General features: G+C 33.5%; 1 protein-coding gene across 1 annotated transcript; it reads right to left on the bottom strand.

The window, feature by feature from the left end:
- Positions 1–7711: 7711 nt before the first annotated feature.
- LOC136817401 (folliculin-interacting protein 2-like) lies at positions 7712–21406 on the bottom strand. Its single transcript, XM_067073744.1, has 17 exons — positions 21216–21406; positions 18855–18890; positions 16529–16637; positions 16180–16263; positions 15585–15685; positions 15134–15202; positions 14723–14844; positions 14189–14448; positions 13516–13773; positions 13159–13277; positions 12594–12711; positions 12224–12276; positions 10445–11938; positions 9441–9582; positions 8944–9065; positions 8471–8567; positions 7712–8081 (listed from the first exon to the last, which is right to left on the bottom strand). Exons 1-17 carry the CDS (start codon positions 21278–21280, stop codon positions 7869–7871), a joined length of 3462 nt encoding a protein of 1153 aa, XP_066929845.1. The 5' UTR covers positions 21281–21406; the 3' UTR covers positions 7712–7868.
- Positions 21407–21612: the final 206 nt, after the last annotated feature.

The raw sequence follows: 21612 nt of genomic DNA, 5'->3' as shown, positions 1-21612 counted from the left end.
TTAGCGGGTGACTTTAATCTAAACCTTCTTCATTGCGAATCTAATAAACATGTTAAAAATTTTGTAAATACTCTTCTTCAACATAATTTGGTACCAACAATTAACAAACCAACACGAGTTACGCGAAAAACTACAACGCTAATTGACAACATTATTACCAATGACTTTTTCGGTAATTTTACAGGAATTATTAAATCAGACGTTTCTGATCATTTTCCAAATTTTCTGATTTGTGAAAAAGATCTCGAACTTCAAACACCTGAGACAACTATTTTTAAACGCTTTACTGACAACAAATCGACAAAGGAATTTTGTGACAATCTACGAGCTCTAAACTGGGAACTTGTTACAGAGACTGACCATGCCGAACATTCCTTTCACGCTTTCAATGAAATGTTTACAAGATGTTATAAAAGAACATTTCCAAAGAAAGAGATCACAATTCACCCAAAATCGATCAAATTTCCTTGGATGACACCTGGATTGCTAAAATCTTCTAAGCGTAAACAAAAGCTATACGACAAGTATTTACGATATAAGACCTTTAAAAATGAAAAGAAATATTTAGCTTACACGGTGGTAAAAAGTAGCTATATTTTGCCCACATAGACTAAGCCTGTGACGTCACACAGCGAATTATGTTTAGGTTTACAGAGCCTTGTAGAATCATCAAAATGCCTTCAAACTTGGTACGTAACTTCAAAATAATAAAAGAAAAGTTTTTGTCTTGAAAATTATTAGATTTCCCGATTTCCCGATTTTCAAAAACGGAAAACCCTCATTTTTACCCCCGTCTTTGGTAAAAAATCAGACCTAGCAGAAAATTACAGGCCTTAATTCCCTAAGTCTTAAGATAGAAAATTTCCTTTTAACCATAACTTCCTTCATGTCAGTTTTAGCTTTTAAGTATATCGGGAACATACAGTTTAAACTCTGCAATTCGTTTTTTTACCATATATGGTCATACCTTTAATTCTAAATTTCTTGAGATAATCAAAAGCTGAAATTAAAAGTGACCCCATTTTTAAGCACTACTCGTCAAGATCTATCGTTTGGAAATGTTGCTTTAAGCATAATACCAACTTTAAATTTTCGTTTAAATTTTGATGACGTATTTTTCGGTCACGTGATGACTTTTTTTTCAAAAAATTTTTTGATTTTTTTTGGAAAATAGTTTGAAAAATATTTAGGGCAAAAAGAATTATTCTAAGGCTATAAGAATGATAAAGAACAGGATAATGGATTTAAGTAATTAAGTAAGTGGTAATAAAAAAGCCTATTTTGACCACCGTGTTACAAAAAGGTTTTTGAAAAGATTAGAAAAAGAGTCAAAAAGAGCTATTACTCAAATCGCATTAACAAATCTCAAGGAAATTCAAAACAAACCTGGAACATCTTAAAAGCTATCATTGGAAAAGCCAATGTGCCTAACAAATTTCCAAAGCAATTAAATTACAAAGATAATATCTACAAAACAAAACGAGATATGGCTGAAATCTTTAATGAATTTTTCTCTTCGATTGGAAAAAACCTTGCATCAAAAATACCGGCATCTAATCGTGATGTCTTGTCTTATCTAGATAGCTATGAAACCTCGATGGAATCTAATCCACTAACTTTTGATGAACTTGACAAAGCTTTTAATTCGCTTCAATCCAACAAAAGTCCAGGGATCGATGAAATTGATGTTAACGTTGTGATAAAAACTTATAATATCATAAAACCTATTCTTTTGCATATTTTTGACCTTTCTCTCAAACAAGGAATCTTTCCTAATGATATGAAAATTGCGAAAGTAACTCCAGTTTTCAAAAGTGGAGATAAAAACGATCCAGGTAATTATAGACCAATTTCAGTTTTACCATGTTTCTCAAAAATACTAGAAAAAATTATGTATAACAGACTTTACAATTATCTCAAAGAACATGATATTCTTTACAACAAACAATTTGGTTTTCAACAAAAACACTCGACAGAACATGCACTATTAGAACTAATTAATGAAATTTCTGATTCTTTTGAAGCAGATAAATACACTATTGGTGTCTTCATTGACCTTTCAAAAGCATTTGATACTGTTGACCATGACATACTAATCTCTAAACTTGAACAATACGGGATAACAGGTACCAACTTAGACTGGTTTAAGAACTATTTAACTGGACGTAAACAATGTGTAGCATATGACGATTTGACAACGACGACAAAAAAGATTGTCTGTGGGGTTCCTCAGGGATCAATTTTAGGACCATTACTATTTTTAATATACGTGAACGATCTACACAAAACATCTAAACTACTTGACTTTATACTGTTTGCTGACGACACTAACCTATTTTTCTCTAGTAATAACATAAAAACACTTTTCGAAATTGTAAATAACGAACTAAATCTCATTAATGAATGGTTTATAGTCAATAAACTATCCTTAAACGTCAAAAAGACTAAATACATACTTTTTTGTAAACATAATAAAATTGATGACTTACCTCTAAAACTACCGACATTGACCATTAACAACACTGAAATAAAACGAGTTTACGATACAAGCTTTCTTGGGGTTATTATTGACGAATCTTTAAACTGGAATAAACATATAGCAAACGTCGAAAATAAAATTGCTAAAAATCTAGGAATATTTTATAAAGCTAAGCAAGTGTTGGAACTTGACTCACTTAAAAAACTTTATTTTGCATTTATACATAGCTATCTAAATTATTGTAATATAATATGGGGTAGTACTTTTAAAACCGCCCTTAAAAAGCTTTTCAGTAAACAGAAGCATGCACTACGTATCATGTTTGGTGTAAACAAATTTAGTTCGGTTACCTGTCGCTTTAAAGAGATAGGTGCGCTTAATGTTTATCAGCTAAATATTTACCAAACAATTGCATTTATGCAAAGCGTCAAAACTAAAACTTGTCCAGGTTTATTTACAGATAATTTCCTGAAATCAATCACAAGTATCGAACGCGGTATTCGAGAAATGCATTTAAAATACAAGATGCTAGATTGAAGGCCAAGAGATTCGCTATTAACTATAGAGGGCCTTTTATGTGGAATAATATTTTAAACAATGACTTAAAGGAAACATGTACAAAAAAGTCAAAGCTTTGTTTCTTAAAATCTGTCAAAAACTACATTATCAATCTAGACATTGAAAAATATTATTAAAAGTTTAAATACTGTAAATAATTTTGTGGAAAATTCATTTCACTTTTATTTTTTTCCGTAAATTTAAATGTACATAAATAAACATCGCTGAAAAAGGGGATGGGTGAAAAGACAGTGACGTCTTCTTTTATCTCCTGCGAATGTTTTTAGCTCTTAGGACTTTTTTATTTTAAATCACTATCACTAATATTTTCATCGTGTATACTTTTTAGGCAAAGTTATTATCGCAAAGACTTATATTAAAAAAAAAAAAAAAAAAAAAAAAAAAAAAAAAACTTCACTGGACTCAGCGTCATAAAAAATTATCAAAAAGCAAAGTTCAGCCAAAAGTAGACTCCACCCAACTCAATATTTCCATAATTTTTTTTCTTGTGAAAGGGTAAACGAATAAGGAGTGTGGATCAATATTATGATGGGTAGAGGAGAAAAGTAGGTAAATCAGCTAAGGTAAATTATTCGTCCGTTTTTATCTTCATTCTCGAAAATTTCGGATAATATCAAAGGTCCTGGGGTTGTGTAGCCTATACTAGACGTCACCCGCGTTTTTTACGCAATTAATTTTTCGAAAATCGTCAAAGTGGAACTCACTAATAAACGAGATGAAAAACCCCGGTTTTTAGTGAGGTGCTCGCTAGGGGTTGTGGGGTTAAAGAATCGAAAAACTCGACACGCATAGGGGCAGCACGTTTAATAGACACCATACCAACAGTAATTAACGTGCGATCGTTTTCCAGTAAATTTTCCGCGTGACTAATGTAAAGTATTTTTTTCCGTTTGACTGTAAAATTTCAAAATAATTTTTCCTATACTTTCCTTTTCAGACCCTATATTTTGGGGGCCATATATTGTATGGGACATGTTTCGAGTTCGCCAAAATGGTACTATTAGACAAGTTAATGACAGTTCGGGAAATTGAAAAGAATGACAGCGCTGCGAGATTCCGCAACTTCAGCGTTGTCAAACATCTCAACTTTTCCGCTTTAAAATTTGACAATGCTTGTGTTTGAGCTAAAAACGGGGCGGGTCGCAGGGTGACGAATGGGGTATCAAAATCATGTGCATTTTGTAGACCACATGCTGTTGGCAGCAAGGATTTATTATACACTGGATATACAAGTAACAGATTTTTGCCGATTTCTCGTGTACTAGCTATGTCCACAGTAATGGTAGTATTGTTCACTCTCCTCCCCCCATTAAATGATTTTTCGAAGCATTTTTATTGCATTTCTCATCGAAAATCACTCATCCAATTCCCAAAAGAGTTAAAACTTTCCTGTGAGAGTCAGATTCTTCCACTTAATTGCTATTTATAAGTCGTTATGACGTTTCAAGCTGTGAGAAAGATGTAAAAGACGTGTTGTGTATAAGAAATTTAATGCTGACACCGGAAATTTTCAAACTTCAACCTCAAAAAAACCACTTTGCCACCACGTGCCTCCAAAGGATTTTCATACCACAGTGGAGCCAAGACACTCAAGTCTTATGTATGTTAATTTCAGCTCTTCTGGGGACAGTCTTGGAAAGATACTTCCAATTGAAAATTTCGTGTCACTATAAGCATTTTGTCTGAATTTCTTGTCTAATGATGTTTTTCTCACATTACATTTCACAAATGTATCCAATTCGGAATGCTAGCCTTACTTTCAATTTTTTTCTGCAAATGTACAAAAGGAAAGAGCTAGAGAACTTTTTAAAAATAAGACTGACAAACATTTTTAAAAATCAGACATCTTCGAGCCACCATGACAGTTGTCCTTTGCGGACAAAGCTAGAACATCAATTGTTTTCTGAGACAATGAAAATACAATGATCGCTCTCCATCGTTTTATGAGTCGTTTATCCAGTGTATAATAAATCTTTGTTGGCAGTAAGGCTACTTTATTCAATAAAGCAATAATTTGGTCAAAGAAGCGAGAATTTACCTGATTTTTTTGGGTAATTTAAAGAAAAATGCTCGGGTGCTCATAATTTTCAATCACAGGCTTCGATTTAAAGCGTTTGTAGAATAGCAGCACACCTGATACGCATACCGTAGAAGCGTTGCGAAAAAGTTTGCAGCGCTATCATTCTATATAACTTGTCGAACTGTTGCTAGATCGGATCAATACACTTTTTTATTAGATTCCAGTTTAGAAGATTATTTTTGTTATCAAATCTGAAAAACGTGTAATTTTCTTGAAAGTTAATACGAAGAGGGACAAAAGGGAAAAAAACACTAAACACCAAAATACAATTTCATTTCCTCAAAAAAATAAATAGTTTATATTCTCAATAATTATTTAAATTTCAGTTTTAAATTTCTAAGTGTTTTTCAATATTCTCGAGCCAGTTTGGCTATCAATGTTTAAAAAAGACAAATATATAATGTTGTATTTTGCACTAATCTCACAAAACGAGTAAATTTAAATAAATAGGTTCTAGAATCACGCACGGCCCGGCAAAAGGGAAGCCTCATCTCATTACAGTTTGACTGACGTCGAAGGATTGAAAGATAACTATCAAATTTAAGCTAAAGAAAAAAGTTTTAAAATTAAAACCGGGGTGTTTCCACAGAAATCATTACGTAATGAATATAATGAATCCGTTCAAAAGTGAAACAAAACCTTTTGCCCGGGGCTTGCAGGACTGCGGACATCTCTGATATAATAGGGAGGTTAAGTATTGAAGATAAATCAACGCGACGAACGGGCCTTTTCTCTGCAAGATTGTAAGGGTAGCAAAGCAGATGTTATATCTACCTTGTTCAACAACGAAGATTTTCATGGTTTTTTGGTCTTGAGCTTCTTTAGCCTGGATTCTAGAAAATGCAGGTCATGCCGGTCCACATGTTTACTGCAGATTGCGGGTCAAAACCCGTCTCGTTCGTCGCGTTGATTTATCTTCGATACTTAACCTCCCTAATATTTGTTATAAAGGATGTGAATCTAGACTATCTAGACGATTTAAGAGTACGAAAAAACGACTAACTACAGTCAAATTTATAACCTTTTGTACCATAATATCCTTTTCAGCAAAATTTTAACAAGGTCAACAATTCCCATCGAAAAACTTGTTTTGCAAAAAATTAGCGGATGTTTTTGAGTCGATTAAGATACGTTATAACAAAACTAATCAGAGAGATACTGGCAGCCTAAGGGGTCACTCGCATTGTAAATAGCTTTGGGATTATTTAGTATAATATAGAAAATTTTAAATCAAAACAAAAAAAAATTAACTATCGAAATCAAAAATTGAAAAACAAAAAACGTACTGTATTAAAGAAAAAATAAGAAAATGACGAAAAAAATAAATTAAATTTTAACACATAAACTAAGAATTTTAAGACATTTCTATTATAACATGTTATTCCTGAATTTAAAATTCTAGAATTTTGAGATTCCCTCCACCACTTTCTAAATGGGATCTTAAGAGTAAATGTTAGAGAAATTTGGTAACAGATCAACCATTTACCGCGCTCAAAAGAGTTAGTTCATCTAATGCTTCCTGCTCACCCGAATAGAGACTTATACGCGTGCGTAATTTATCGTTCTTTAAACCGCTAGTCCTTAAATAGCGTAAAATGCAAAAAGTAATGAATATGATGGGGTAGCAGTCAACATGTTGTTTTTTGATAGTTAAGGTTAGGGTTTGTCGTTCTTTTTCTCACTTTTTAATAGTTATTTGTCGTTCTTTTTAGATAGTCTGGAAACGTTAAATGAACACTCTCAAAAGGTCTATACACAGTTTTAAGACATACAAACCAAGCAAAAAAAATAAACTAACTAAGTAAACAAACTAAATGACGAAAAAAATATTGAAATGAAAATATTCTAAATTTTGATTATTACAAAGCGGAATGTTATGTACAGGGTAATCAATGTACAATGTAGTTTTTATAGAATTTTGCACCCGAAAATCAACAGGTTTAAAAAATTGAGACAATTATTTTTTGAAATTTTATAATTTTGTCATTTAAAAAAATAGGCGTCGTTTTATAAAAAAAGCTGTTATTTTCCTAAAAGACCTAAACCAGTTATTATAATAAACAACTGCTTAAAAAAGTTGCGAAGTTGCGAGCTGTGTTTGCGAAAGTTTTGCTTAAAAACCTAGACTACGTAAGATATGATACTTCGTTTCGAGCGTAAGAGCGTAAAACTAAGGAAATGCAAGGCCTAAAAGGTTGTGTTGTGAAGCTTTAGAACAACATTTAGGGTGGTAAATCAAATAATAAAGTAGCACGCGTCTAACCGCGCGACTACGGTCAAAAAGGTGTATTTTAAAAGAATACACGTTTTTTTTTATTAGAGCACCTAAGATTTGGCTGAGCCTGGATGTGCTTATTTTTTTAGCAGTTTTCAGTTTGAAGTGTTCTTAATTACGTTCTTAATTTTTTAGACTTTTTTACTCTAAATCGACATTATCATGCAAAATAAAGAGTACTTATAAAATTTGGACAATATTTGACACTCGATTTTAGAAAATCCATCCCCAAGTTCGGTTAAAACAGGTTAAAAATGTTTGAAAAGAGAGAAAAATTGTATTTTCTTGTCATTTTTCTCCAAACTGAGACCAGCCATATTCTTACGATGTTCTTATTTTTTCGACGAATTTCAGCCTCAATGTTCTTATAAACTGGGTTCTAATAAAAAAAAACGTGTAATACGTAAAAACGTAATGGTAACGTACCACGAAATTCCAATTGATTTAAAAACATTTTAAACAGCATAAAGTGTTTCATCTTGAGCCACAGGTACGGTCAACGTACCTCCAACTGCATTCAGCAACTCAATGTCGGTACTGTGATAACCAAAAACTCTCATAAAGGATTTTTTAGCTGACTCATCGTGATCATTGCTGTTGCTGTACTCTGCAAACACTTTGCCTTTGTTGAATAAATCGCGAAGTTGCTCTTCAACGTGCAATAAACACTGGAAGGGGAAAGATTTGTTTTTTATTTTTCTTGAGAAATAATACATCATATCAATCAATTCCCAACGCAAAAGATATCTTATATAAAACCAATGAGTTTAAAGCCCGAAAGCCTAGAGTACAATCTCTAACCCTTCTCAGGCAAGAAAAATGAAAGTCACTTATTTCCCATCCAGAACGCGCCTAGCGTTGCAATCATGACGACGGATTGTATCTAGTGGTTCCTTTGTTTTTGAATAGTCATTTTTTTAAATCTAGCGATAGACTTTACTTTCAATCCGGCGCTTGTGTAAAAACCACGCGCGGGCATTCTGGATGGGAAATTAAGTAATTTGAAAGAACTATGAGAGGGTGATCAAATGATATGAAAGCGTTTTTCTACACTTACAAAGTTGGGAGGCATATTGAGGCTACAAAGTTCTTTGATTGATTCCACCATACTGCTGATGATGTTGGATGCAAAGACTTCAGTTGTGTATGGTTCACTGTGGAAAGAAAAAAAGACCATTGATTATGGTTAGGTGCAATATAAAGCAAAGGCCTTCTTGTGCGATACTAGGTTGCGCGCATCTTCAAGACAGATTTTGATATGGGGATGCGTATCGTGTATAAAATTCCCGTACTGAGAGTTACGGCAAATTCTTCATACAGGTTATTTTAAGAGCAAAAGGTTCCGCGAGGCCAAAAAAACGGCGAAATCTACGACATAAATTTTCGCGAATTAAAAGAAAATATTTTTTTTCGCGAGCATAACTTTTCACACGAAAAAATGGCTTAGAGAGACAAATACTTCTTGGATAAGATTGACTTTTTTCAAATCAATGATTGAATTAGGGGCATAAACTCGAAGAAGAAACTTACAAAGAGGTGTTTTGATTGTGTTGTCCGATACGTTTGGACATGCCGCGAACTTCACACGTCCAATTATCAGTGTCAGCAACTATACAAACGGCGTCGTTGATCTCCTCGTCTAATACTGAGTACTGTTGGAAAGAAAAATGCGAATGATAAATCATACGTTGATGATGTGTTTAAAGGTATTGTTTTTAGATAAGAGTAATATCGTTTGCTCATCAATCTTTTCACAAGGTTTTTAACATTGGATTGACACGGATGCGGGGCAAAATTGGTCAGAAAAAGGAAAAGAAAAACATTTTTGTATATATCAGCATAATATAACAATAGCAAGACACTGGTCCTGACATGAAATATGTGTCTTATTAATGCTGTTATTAATGCTGCTTGTGAGGAAAAGAGAGACTGATAATGAGAAATTATAGAATTCGTAAGTTGGACTGAAAAACTGCTCTAGCAAAAATGAAGTTACTATTTCGTATTTGGGTGAAAAATTTACAAACCTTGACAGTTCTCAGAAGGTCATTGGCAAGTTGTGCTTGGTCGATACTTTTGCATCCTTGTAACACAAAGTCACCGAGGTAGTTTTCAGTGTAACCGGCCAACATCGATTTACCGAAAGAAGGTGTATCACTCCAACTGTATCTAAGATAGAGTAGATATTGAAAACATTATTTTTGATGATATATAAAAAGTATGGACACATCTTATGCGGACGACAGAAATTAACAACAGTTTTCTTAAATCTTGTGATCAAACGAAGAAAAAAAAGTGTTTTTGTCGTATGAGAATGCTGTGCAAGCAATGTCAGTAGATACATTGAATAATAGGCCATTCCATTTTTGTCCATACATGGGGATGGAGGAATATTTCCAGGGGGTCCAAAAGAGTGTTTTTTTCACTTTTCCAGGAGGTAAAAATTTATTTCAAAATTTCCAGGGGGTAAAAGACTGATTTTAGTTCGTCCATCGTCACTTTAAAGGTATAAAAATTATTTTCCCAAGGTTTTTTTGCAAATTTTTTTATTTTCCAGGGGGCATCCACACATTTTTTGACTTCAAAAGGTTCGTCCACCCCTCCCCCCTGTATGGAAATTTAATGGAATGCCCCAGTGTTCTTTAAAGGGTTGCATAATGGCTGATGGAAAAGCAAGTATAGTAGAACCATAATATTTAAAACTTTCGAAACTCAAGAGAGGGAAGTACAGATAGAGACTGAAGGCCGGTCTCCACTTGCGCGCGTTGCGATCGCTCTTCTTCGAGCAAAGCTTCCACGCTATTGGTCAATAGAAAAATGAAGCAACTCCATTGGTGCGATATGACGTAACGATCACGCGCTTGAAAAAAAAGTTGAAATACATTCAACTTTTTTTCCAAGCGCGCGCTGCGTTTTTATGACGTAATCTTTTCTCCAAGCAAAAATGATTGAAGCCAAAGTTGCGAACGCAGCGCGCGCAAGTGGAGACCGGCCTTAAGATGTGAGGTAAGGAATTGCCTCGAGTACTAACCTTGCTGATTGGTGCTTGCGATGGGATTTCGGTTTACTTCTTGGCAAAGAAAGTTCCTTCAGTCTTAATTCGTCTAAATCTAATGTTAATGTATCTTGCGAATGGTCCTCTATCGTGTTCACATCAGTGTCCGTATTTGTATCTGTAGTGTCGTCAAAATCTAAAGCTAATGAACTTTTCAATGTCGTCGTTGATAAGGATTTAGTGACAGGTGGATGAGGATAGTGTTCAGTGTCCGGCACATCTGTCCGGCAAACGTCGCCCGATAATTCTGTCCGACAGATATTCTTGTCCGGTATTTCCGTCCGACCAATGTCTTTGTTTGACATCAATAATAATGAGTTTTCGATTAACGTAGAAGCTAATTGTTCACTTTCAACGCTACAATAGTCAGAATCGACCCCTTGAGAGCTCATACTATCCGCTCGCGTGAAACATGAATCAGAATCTCCACTACAACTATTAAACCCTTCACTATGCTCAAGTTCAGTGCCACTATCATGGCTATTAGTGCTACTCCTCATTGTTCCAAACTTAGAGTTCGTTTTACTCATTGGTACAACATCAATAGGATCTGAACTTTTCCTCGGTCTGGGTGTTAAATCTAAATCGGTTAAACTACCACAGCTTGTATCAGCTTTTATGTCTAATTCTAAGTCACCATAGGTGCTCGGAGCACAGCAATAACAAATGAAACTTGGTTTTTTCGGACAAACTTGGGTCTGTTTCATATTCCCATTGCAAATACAGTCTTTGGTAGAGCCAGAGCCACATGAACACGTACTATTTTCAATGAAATTTTGACATTTCGATGCGTTTTCCAGTCTTTTAACACAATGTAAACACACCGTATTAACAACTTCTATACTCGATTTCTGTAAGTCCAGTTTACACTTGTCACAAAATTGTTCGAACATTCCTTTTTCAAGGGTTCTACATATCATACATGATTTGGATGCCACCAGCCCAGGTTTCCCTGAGTCGTTGGTAATATTTAACTCTTTCTTTTTGATATCCTCCATATTAACGTACGATCGTAAATCACTAACTTTGTTTAAAGCTTGTAAGAACACACAATAACATTTAGTCGTATCTAAATTCATAGATTTCAGATGTTCAATAATGTTGCGGTCGCTAGTCCTTGGTGTTAGAATCTCATCTCGTTCATCTAGCGCGTCCAGATGATTATAATTTTTAAATTCTTTAAACGGGTCAACATTTTGTGAAGTTATAATACTGCAGCTACGTTCAAACCAATTCTGAATGTTCGTTTGAGCACTTGATGATGAGCTTAGTGAATCATTCCAATTAGAACCACTTTGGCGATTTGAAAAGTCCTTTGGTCTCTCAGCACCAATAAAATTCTCTTGCACCTCACAACATCTGATGAAGTACGTTAAGAATTGTAAGATTTTGTTGACCAGCTTAATGTTTTTACCAACGATTACAGTTCTTGCCAGTTTGAATGGAGATCCAAGACATCCATACAGATCACTAACAAAAAAAAAACGTACAAAACGTACTGTAAAGCTTCAAAGTTTAAAATGAAATCGATTTTTCACGGTTATACCTGAGAAAATTTTCGTTAAAAAATCTAGGAATAAAGACTGGGGTAAAAGCCGCATTCGTCTGGTACAGCCAAATAAAATTTTGGTATAAACCAATCTGACATTTGGTCAAGTGTTCAACGAGACTGCTAGATCTCAGCTAAACATTAAATATAACTAAAGTTGAAAAGAACGGGTTCGTAAGTTAGATAAAAAGGATATACTTTCTTACCATATTTGAGCCCATAGTGGGTTGTAGGGATGACATCTAGCCAAGATATCGATCTAAAAGGACAGAAAAAATATGAAATAAAAATAATTGTGGATGGCAGTAGAATGAATATTCTTTTAGTAAAAACAGAAAATTTAGCAAACTGATGATTTTGGATTTATGTAACTCCATTTAGAACTACTCTCGTATATATGAAATACAAACTGTGAAGGGTGATACATAATATCTACCAAAGTTTTTATCCACTTTTTAAGGCATAATTTGAGATTCTTCTTCTAAAGGGCGTCACACCTAAAATTTTGAAAATTTGAAGAGTACTGGAACGTTCATCTGTGAAAACACTGAATAGTGTTTGGAAAGATAAACTTACTGTTGATGAAGCATGCTTATTAAGTCTGCACTTTTTTGAGTTCTTCTCGCAAGAAATGACGGTATTGATCCATGATAAGTGATGTGTCAATACTGCTGTCATCAAGTTCGAAAGAAAGCTGAAATAAGAGAAATATTAAAAATAAATTGAGTTACATTAGATAAGTTAGGTTATTAGGTAAAGGGATGAAATTTTGCGTGAATCAATTTTCTTGATTTTTGCGAATTCAAACATGAACGGGTACGGCAGGTACCAGATTTTTTGAAAAAACCTTGAATTACCTCTCTTCATTGGTAAAATAGCTTAATTTTCCTCATTCCCCGTACACGATTTGAAAAGTTTTCATAGTGCCTGGAAATTTGGCACTTTTCTTGAATTTTGACACTTTTCAAAAATTCTAGTCCTTGCAAACAAATATAAGAATCTGAGCTTTGCTAGGAAAATGAAAGAAATTAGGTGTAAAGAGGCTGATTCACAAAAATTGATCTACTTAATATGGTAAAATTTCAGCTGAAATTTGTTTGTCAAGCAACCAAAGCTTGGAATGTTAAGGTTTATTACTTACTAGCTTGTTTCTTTGTTTTCACACATGTCGTAAATCTCCAGAAAAGTGTTGAAAAATTTTGATGCACATTCTTTTTGTTTCCTCTCAACCGTTGAGGTAAGATTCAACCAAACCGGCTCCTTCAGAAGAAAACAAATAATAAAACAATTGCTGTACCAATAATCAACTAGCTATAAACTTATATACAACTACACTGGGAATTGATTAAAACGAAATTGGAAGCTTAAACTATCAAATAATCCTAACAAGTGGAATAAGTCAGGACTTCACTAACAATAATATGACCTTGCTCAATACTTGACTTCATCATAAAGCCTTTTTCGATTACATTTAAAACAAAATGAAAAGAAAACTTACAATAATTCTTGGAGTATAACACAACCTCAACACATCTTCACGAAAACCTTCCAATGCCTCCACAGCTGTATCAAGAAATTTCTGCCGCAAGTAGAAAGACTTTTCGATTTTGACTCGAAAAGCTTGCAGTTGCGCTTCAAACAGAGTGTAGTGTGAAAAGAAGAAATCCTGGAAAGCTCTGTTATCTTCGGCGTTGTCCCAAAGATTGAAGATGATTCCAACACCTATCTTTGGTTGCTGTTTGTAAACACTTCGCAACTGAAATAAAAAGTAAGTAGAAAGATGTTTAGAGTAGGCTGAGTAGGCTCTAGTTTAGAAGGTCCAATTTTCGCTTGCCTATTCTCATTGTAAATTGAAATGGCAGAAGGTTGGCTAAAGTTAATAATGCATTGCTCTCTTTTGGCGTTAATGCAATGTCTTCTTTTAATCATTTCCAATCAAAGACTTTAGTTACCAGCTTTGCACCCACTTTTTATTCAAATAAGCAGGACAGAAAGTTGGTCATCTTTAAAGAGCTTAGCAAATAGTTTTTTATGCAATTCAAATGCTTGATTTGCTGATTTAAAGCTTTTCAAAAACATTGTCAGTCATAATCTTAATTTATTTTAAGTGAAAAAGGACAAATCTTAAAAAAAATCTTTTAATTTTATAAAAAATCATGAATTTCTCTTACCTCCTCAGACTGCTCTGTCCTTGATCTCCAAACAGGAGAATCTAGGCTAGTCTTCTTGCTACGTGAAAAACGGTATCTGAAACTCCCAGCTTGTGAGTCATGAGGTGAACCGCCATTCAGTGATAAGAAACTGGAGGACAAGCTCAATGTATCGAGGTCGGACATACTCCAACTAGGTGCAGCCAATAAAGATATTGAATTGTGAGGATTCAAGAAACTCGACTTCTTGTTTCTCATGTTAACAGGAGTTGAAAATGAACCTAAAAAAGTGAAAAGATTGGAGTGTGTTGTTTATCTTATTGTATTCTTAATCAAAACAGATTTTATAAGGTTTGTTCTTTATAAGTTAGGCCTGATATTCTGAGAATTGGTAGGGTTTGGTGGATAAGGAACAAGATTTATAAACGTCAGTTTAAGAGATAACCAAAATTTATTGGAAAATTTATAAGAATTTTGTTTAATAACAGAAGGTTCAATGTGCTCGTATATTGAAAAGAAAATTGAATTGGTTTAAAAATAAAGAGAACAACATACGGTTGATTTCAGTGTCTGATGTAGGACTTGCTGGCATTGAAGCTGAGCTGCTCGAAAGTGACGGTGTGGAAGCAACATCAACAGGTCGAGATAGACTGTTGCACGATGACAGTTCACTGTCGCTGAAAATGTTTAAAACAAAAAAAGATATTCTATATAATATAGATCAGTGATCAAAGGAAAATTTTTCTTTACAGAACGAATTAGTACAGATTCTTCTACAGACAGAAAGAACAAAAGAAGAGACTGATAATCTTGAAAAACGGATTAATTAGAAAGCTTGGTAAAACTGCCTTGTTAAATGTCTCAAATTCTTAAAGCAATACCGAACAAAGGCAGCAATTTCAGATAATTCAATCAAAATTCACATGTTATGTTAACAGATACATAAAAAGCTGATCTATAACATACCAGAAATTAACTCCCGCACTTCTGGACCTTAGTGCAAAAACCTTAGTCATCAACAGTTGAGGAGGTGATCTGAAAATAGGAAAATAAGTCATTCATGCTTTAAAAAAAATACTTGCTAGACAGAGATGGTGCCTAACTTCCTTTTAGAGGGGTTTGACCTTGTTGATGTAAAAGAAGCTATCAATAAATAGTTTTTGGCAATATAATACTAGCAAGCTGGTTTGTAAGGGGATCAATTTGTGGCGAAACTAGGAAGAAGTTTGGAACAAGGAAAAAAAGTGTTTTTAAAGATAATCAAGATGGTAATTGATTTAATTACTGCAGACAATTAAAAGAATGTTCTTAATATAAATGTACATTTGATGGTCGCTTAATGATGATTGAGGACAAAACTGTCTACCTATTATATAAAGAAAGTTTTGATTTTATTATGATAACAATGACAAGGTACCTGATCAGATGAACTTTGAGAATTGATCCTTTGTACACCATAGCCACAGAGCCAAAGATCATTTCACCCAACATTTTGACATCTTGCTTGGCCTTTGTTATCTAAAAAACCAAGAGATTTGTTTGTTAGATATTACAAAAATCGATTACAAATTTACATAATTGCTTGTACACTTAGTTGGCCTGATGTTTGCCACTATATTGTATTTTCATCACTTCTGATCCTGCAATAGGAGAGATACTGAAAGGATTGACATGAAGATTTATGCTAGGTCCCTTCTTACTCAGGCCATACTTTAGAAAGGCAAGGCAGTGTCTGTTGGTGGCAAAAAAAGATCACCTTTACCAGTGTTTTTCCACTAAAAAGGCTGTTTTACCAATACTGTAGTAATTTCAAGAGGGGCAGTGACCAGCGTCCGATAACCAGGCGCTTATTAAAGGGCTTGGAAAATGGCCTGTTACTATCTATCTTTAAAAAACAATTAACAAACTTAAAAAAGGTAGCTTTATAAAAAAGTGGTTGACAGTTTGAGTAATTCGTTAACAAGTAGAGAATAACATCACAAAAGGGAAAATTTTTGCATCAAAGTAAATACCTGGTATTTTTGAGAAGAATGTGATGGAAAGGGATCTGATTTAGCTTTCTTTGTCTTTGACAAAGGACAAATAGGCGAGTTGGGCTGTAGAAAGAAATTACATAACATGTCAAAAAAACAAACAAACAAACCATGTTGTTAAGTAGGTTAAGAAAGTAAATTATTTTAAAGATGGTTACAAAAACAGGAAATAGCTGATGAATTTTTTCTACCTGGATGTGTTAATTAAAGAGGGATTGTTTTAAAATTTCAGAGACTGTTTAAAAACTTCCTTTAGAGACATATTGAAAATAAACATATGAAAAGCAGACAAATTCTTTAAAATAATAGAGAAAGTTTTGAAACTCACCTGGGTTGGTAACATCACCAATGCATCAGAATCAAACATCAAAGTTTTCTTAGCAGAAGATTCTTTGAAGATGAGGACTCGAATCTTTGAAGGGTCCAATACGGGAAGGCTAAAAATAAAGGAAAATTTTATATAAAAAAAATATACTTTTAGTATATTTATCTGTAGTATAGAGATGGTTTCATCAACTTCATGATCAATATTTTCAGTACACTCCCTAATATTGGAAAGACAAGATTAGTTTGAGTAAAGAAAACGAATTTTAAATTAATTTCATTCTCAATGTTTCATGCCATCTACATAGGATCTACAGTGAAATCAACTTGGCAAAGACAAAATTGATATTTTCAAACTAGTGTTGAAAAGTGATGCTAATTTTTCATCCAGTGTTTTATTTTTAGGAGTATAAGCGTTGGACAAGGATAGAATATTAAATCCAGGAAATTTTCAAAGTCATATTGCATAAGCTGTACTGTGAAAACATCGTCTACAGAAAAACAAGACTTGTATTGCAAAATAAACATTACATGACGTAAACACAATGGCAATATGTTGACAGGGAAATCCTTGTATGACAAAATATACAATCTCTGACAAGCACATGATTAACACTGTGTGTCTTAGGAGGAAAAAATCTGCAAATAAAGTTTTTTCATGTAGCAGTTAGAATACACAGGAAAAGTAATACAAATCATAGCCGGCAATTTAGAGATATTGAAAATCAAAATTTATAGCAAATCTTTTTTTGGGAAATGCTCATTCAAGACACATGTTTTTACTCTAAGAAAAAAGAATCAGGGTCAGTCTTATTAAAAGAAATAAAAAAACTTTTTAAACAGTCAGCAGACAGCCCTTTTATGATAAAAGAATGTTTTTATATTTCAAGATTTTTTAAAAGGAACAAGTTTCTGTTCAAAGTCCATGTTCTTATGTGTGAAAAAGGCATGAGTCAGATTAACAGTTTCTTGTTAAAAATCTTTCAAACAATGATATGAAATCATCACATTTATATGATATTGATGGGTTTTCTTACTAGTCCTTAGTCTTTTTACCATAAAACAGCCCTGTGGTTCTATAGAGTGACCACAAGTTTCATATGATACACAACAAAGAAAGAGATAAAAGTGCAGTAGAAAATCGACAGCTTCTGGAATGTGAATTTCAAATTCCTTTAATTACAAAAACACAAATACATATAAATGCTTTGAAAAAAGATTCCAATCAGTTTTAAACGCAAAGCTTTTATAGAAATTGAAACAGGCTAGCATAGATAATATATTATTTTGGTACATTTTTTCATTTGACTTTTGGCTTGACAGGGGAAGATTTTTCTGTATATTAAACACAATTTTCTTATAATGTCATTATTTTCTTATGAAAAAATCAATACGTGTAATAGATAACACATTCCAAGAATAGTTGAGACTGCACAAGACTGTCTTATGACCTACAGGTTATCACTTAAGAAAAGAAAACAAATTAATATTACTTTACAAAACAAAAACATTTGTCAAAAGAAGTGAATATTTTAATAACTGAAAAAAGCTATAATAATTCTTTTAAACACGCTTCAGAAATCACTCATACCTTCTTTGCAAAAGTCAAAAATTCCAGACAATATAACTAAATAAAAGATATACATGATTATAAAACCAGAATGCTATAATTCTTAAGATGAAGTAAAATTTTAAAAGAAATTGAAATTCTCTAAATGCCTTTCATTCATGATTTGTAAAGTAAATCACTTTAAGAGCTATAAAAAATTCCAAATATAGAGAACATAGCTTTCCAACAGTCACAAGGAAGTTGTGATGAAAAGTGAACAGACAAAAATCAAAATGATAAGCATATTTTTCATTGATGTTGAAAAATATTTTATTGGAAAATCAACATAAAATAGATATGTTTATGAATGAAAATGCAGCCAAAAACCTCTTCTCCTTTCATCAGAAAAACCTATACTCAAATTAAAAACCAGATGTCAATTCACAGAAATTTAACATTGGTTTGAAGTAAAGGAAGCAATTTCAAATTTACAAACCAAAGTAAAATCAATAATTTAATAGAGTATTAGTAAAATCTTTTTTATAAGACAAAGATCTGGAGCAAATGTCATCTTTTGTCTATAGAGACCTTGTGGAAAGTGGTCCTGGTCTAGATCTGAAAAACAGCCTCGACAATATTAAAATCACTATAGAACTACAATTAATTTCTCAATTTTCTAAATTCTAAATCCCAGTGAGTTAACAACCTGAAAGATCAGGATACTGTCAAAAAGGTAGCAGGAACAGACAAACCCTCATGATATTAAAAAAACTTTACTTACTTTGGACTTCTCTGGTAATCTTCAAGATCCTTTTTCCTAAAGAAAGAAGATGAAGTTAAAATATCTGTTTCAGTCAGTATATAAAAAGTATTTGAAGTAATAACCGGCATATACTAACCAATCACAAAACATTTTTATCCCCACATAGGCAATAAGCCATGTCCATCCTGTCCAGGGCTTAAAAACAGCTGATCTCAAAAACATATTACTTATTCATTTGCAATTCTTGAAAATAACACTACAGTACTTGTCGATAGAAAGCAGAAGAGAGAGATAATGACAACTAATTTTGTAAAATTTGGTAGCAAAAATAGAGTGAATCTCTGCTTGCTAGTGTAGATACAGTTTCTTTACTATGAGTAAATCTGAAAAGGTAAATTGCCCAACTCAATTTCTAAAAGGAAACACGTTGCATACAAACTTTCTCATGGAAGGGTATATACATATTAATAAATACTGTTCTTTTTCTTTGAGGCCTTCACATATGAAAAAAATTAAAATTAATTACCAAGTAATTTTCGTCAAAACTCTCAAAAGGTTGAGTCTCTGCGGTTGAGTGCAAACTACTTTTAGCATTTGAATAACTTAACTATATTGACAGTTAGTCAAATTCTGGTTGGTTGCAGGTTTTATTTTGTTTCAAGCTTTCAATTTTACTTTTAATTGTCTTGGAGACTTAATTGAGGTTACACCTCATCCTTGTTGTTGCAAATACACCCTGTAGATGTACGATGTTGTTTTCCTAACTAACTGATTGATGTTACTTTATCGCTTCAATGCAAGGGTATCTTACATTGTTCCTACACTTGTATTTTGAATATCGTCATCAAATAAGATTTTCCTTGTATTTTCGTTACCAGTCTCCTCAGAAGCGCTAAGGGTTGATTAGAGTATTGATATTTCAATAGACTACTGTAAGTTGGTCTAATGCCGGCATCCCTTGACACCTTTCTTTAGAGATTGAATGATTAAAAACTCTAGCATTACAACAATAAACAGATTTCGTGTGATGTCATTTTGACCGTCAGCCATTTTTCTAAGAAATGGCAGAAAGAATATTTACAGGATGATTAAGAAACACCTTGCTCAGCTTTTAGGTTTATAGTGTTCCCATTTGGATCTGCGCATAAATTTGTGTTTTGCAGGTGAAAATTATGTCAATTAGGAACAGGCAGCTTGCTTGAGATTTGGTTGAAGATGGTGCCTAACTGGATTTTGCCAAATCCGTCTATAAAACACAAAAACATACTTTTAAACATGTGTAATAAAAATTTTCTTAGTCATGATGTCCTATCCGACTAAAGGTTTTTTCCTAACTGCTAGCGGACAGTTAGTCACACTAGCGTCCCACTGAAATGAGTATCAATGATTAATTCTGCGAAAGCCCTACAGTTAGTCACACTAGCGTCCCGCCAAAATGCGTATCAAAGATTAATGCTGCGAAAGCGCTATATTGTTTACTTGACTCTCAAGCAAAAAAATGCGCCGAAAAACTTCTAAAGGGATTCATGAAAAAATAACCCGGCGCTTTTTAATGAAATCAACATTTTCAAAAACTTTGAGAAATTGCCTAAAATTTGAGCCATAGACGAAAAAATTTGAGCCAAGCCAACCTTGAAAACTAATTTGAAGATCAACTTCCCAAGAAAAAGATCTACGGAAGAGGCGGAACCCACCTAGATCCGCGCACCACCAGATAGGCTGTTTCCCTGAAATTTAGCCGGACCTGAAACAATGACCCATTTACATGTGCTGAATTATTTTTACTTTAGCGTATAAACAAGGCCTTAAAAATCGAAGCGCTGTCTCGGGAATTGAATGACAAATTTTGGTTGGTTGATTTTGGCTGACTGCACGTTTTATTTTGTTTCAAACTTTCAAGTTTTAATTAATATTGTCTTGCAAACTTGATTCAGGTAACTCTCATCCTTGTTGTTGAAATGTATCCTGTAGATGACTGATGTTGTTTTTTCTGAATGAAAGCTAGATTTCCTAGTGTGACTGACTGACTGACTGACTGGGTATGGCAAACTTTTTTCAAAAACCATTTGGCTCTAAAAATTTGCAAAATTCCTTGGCCGGAAAAAGGGAAAACTTTTACAATAATCGATAATGGCACTGTGATGAAAAAAAGTCAGAACAAATCATCATGTGTGATAGGATTGGCTCCTGACCTGAAAATCACAGACTTAAATTGACCAAGACAAAATAACTTGATTACACATGCTAAAAGACGAAGGACTTTCAAGAGTTACACCTGCAGATTCACACGTACTTGGTCTGATCATTAGTCAGACAAACCCAGGCTTGCTATAAAAGTGAAAAGGTGTCATATCATCATGTAGAAAAAGATCATCTTACCAATCATTTTCTTCTTTCTTTTGGGCATTTTTGTTCTGCCTTGAATTAAACAAAAATGAAAACATATTGACGTGATAAATAACCTGAAGAACTAAACATCTTCCATGCTTTTGATGACAGAGATTTTCATCTTTGTCAGCTTTTATTTTCAAATCTTCACTCGGTGTTTTGATTGTCGAGTTTATTTTACTACGAGCAAGTAGTACGAACCAAGTTATCCTTCGAACTAAAAATAACTTGATTCCTTCCGCCGTAGAAAAATGGTTGTACGATTTGATCGCTCCAAACGGGGTTGTAGGATTTCGTTTTCAAAATTTAACTCGCTTGTTTTATTTTGAATACATAAATGTTACTTGTGAGATTCTTTGCAGGTAATTTTGGACTTCTTTCCCTGGAA

The sequence above is a fragment of the Clytia hemisphaerica genome, unplaced genomic scaffold, assembly GCF_902728285.1.
Source record: "Clytia hemisphaerica strain Z4C2 unplaced genomic scaffold, Clytia hemisphaerica genome assembly, whole genome shotgun sequence".
Classification (NCBI taxonomy): Eukaryota; Metazoa; Cnidaria; class Hydrozoa; order Leptothecata; family Clytiidae; genus Clytia; species Clytia hemisphaerica.
This window is presented reverse-complemented; position numbering and strand designations above follow the sequence as displayed.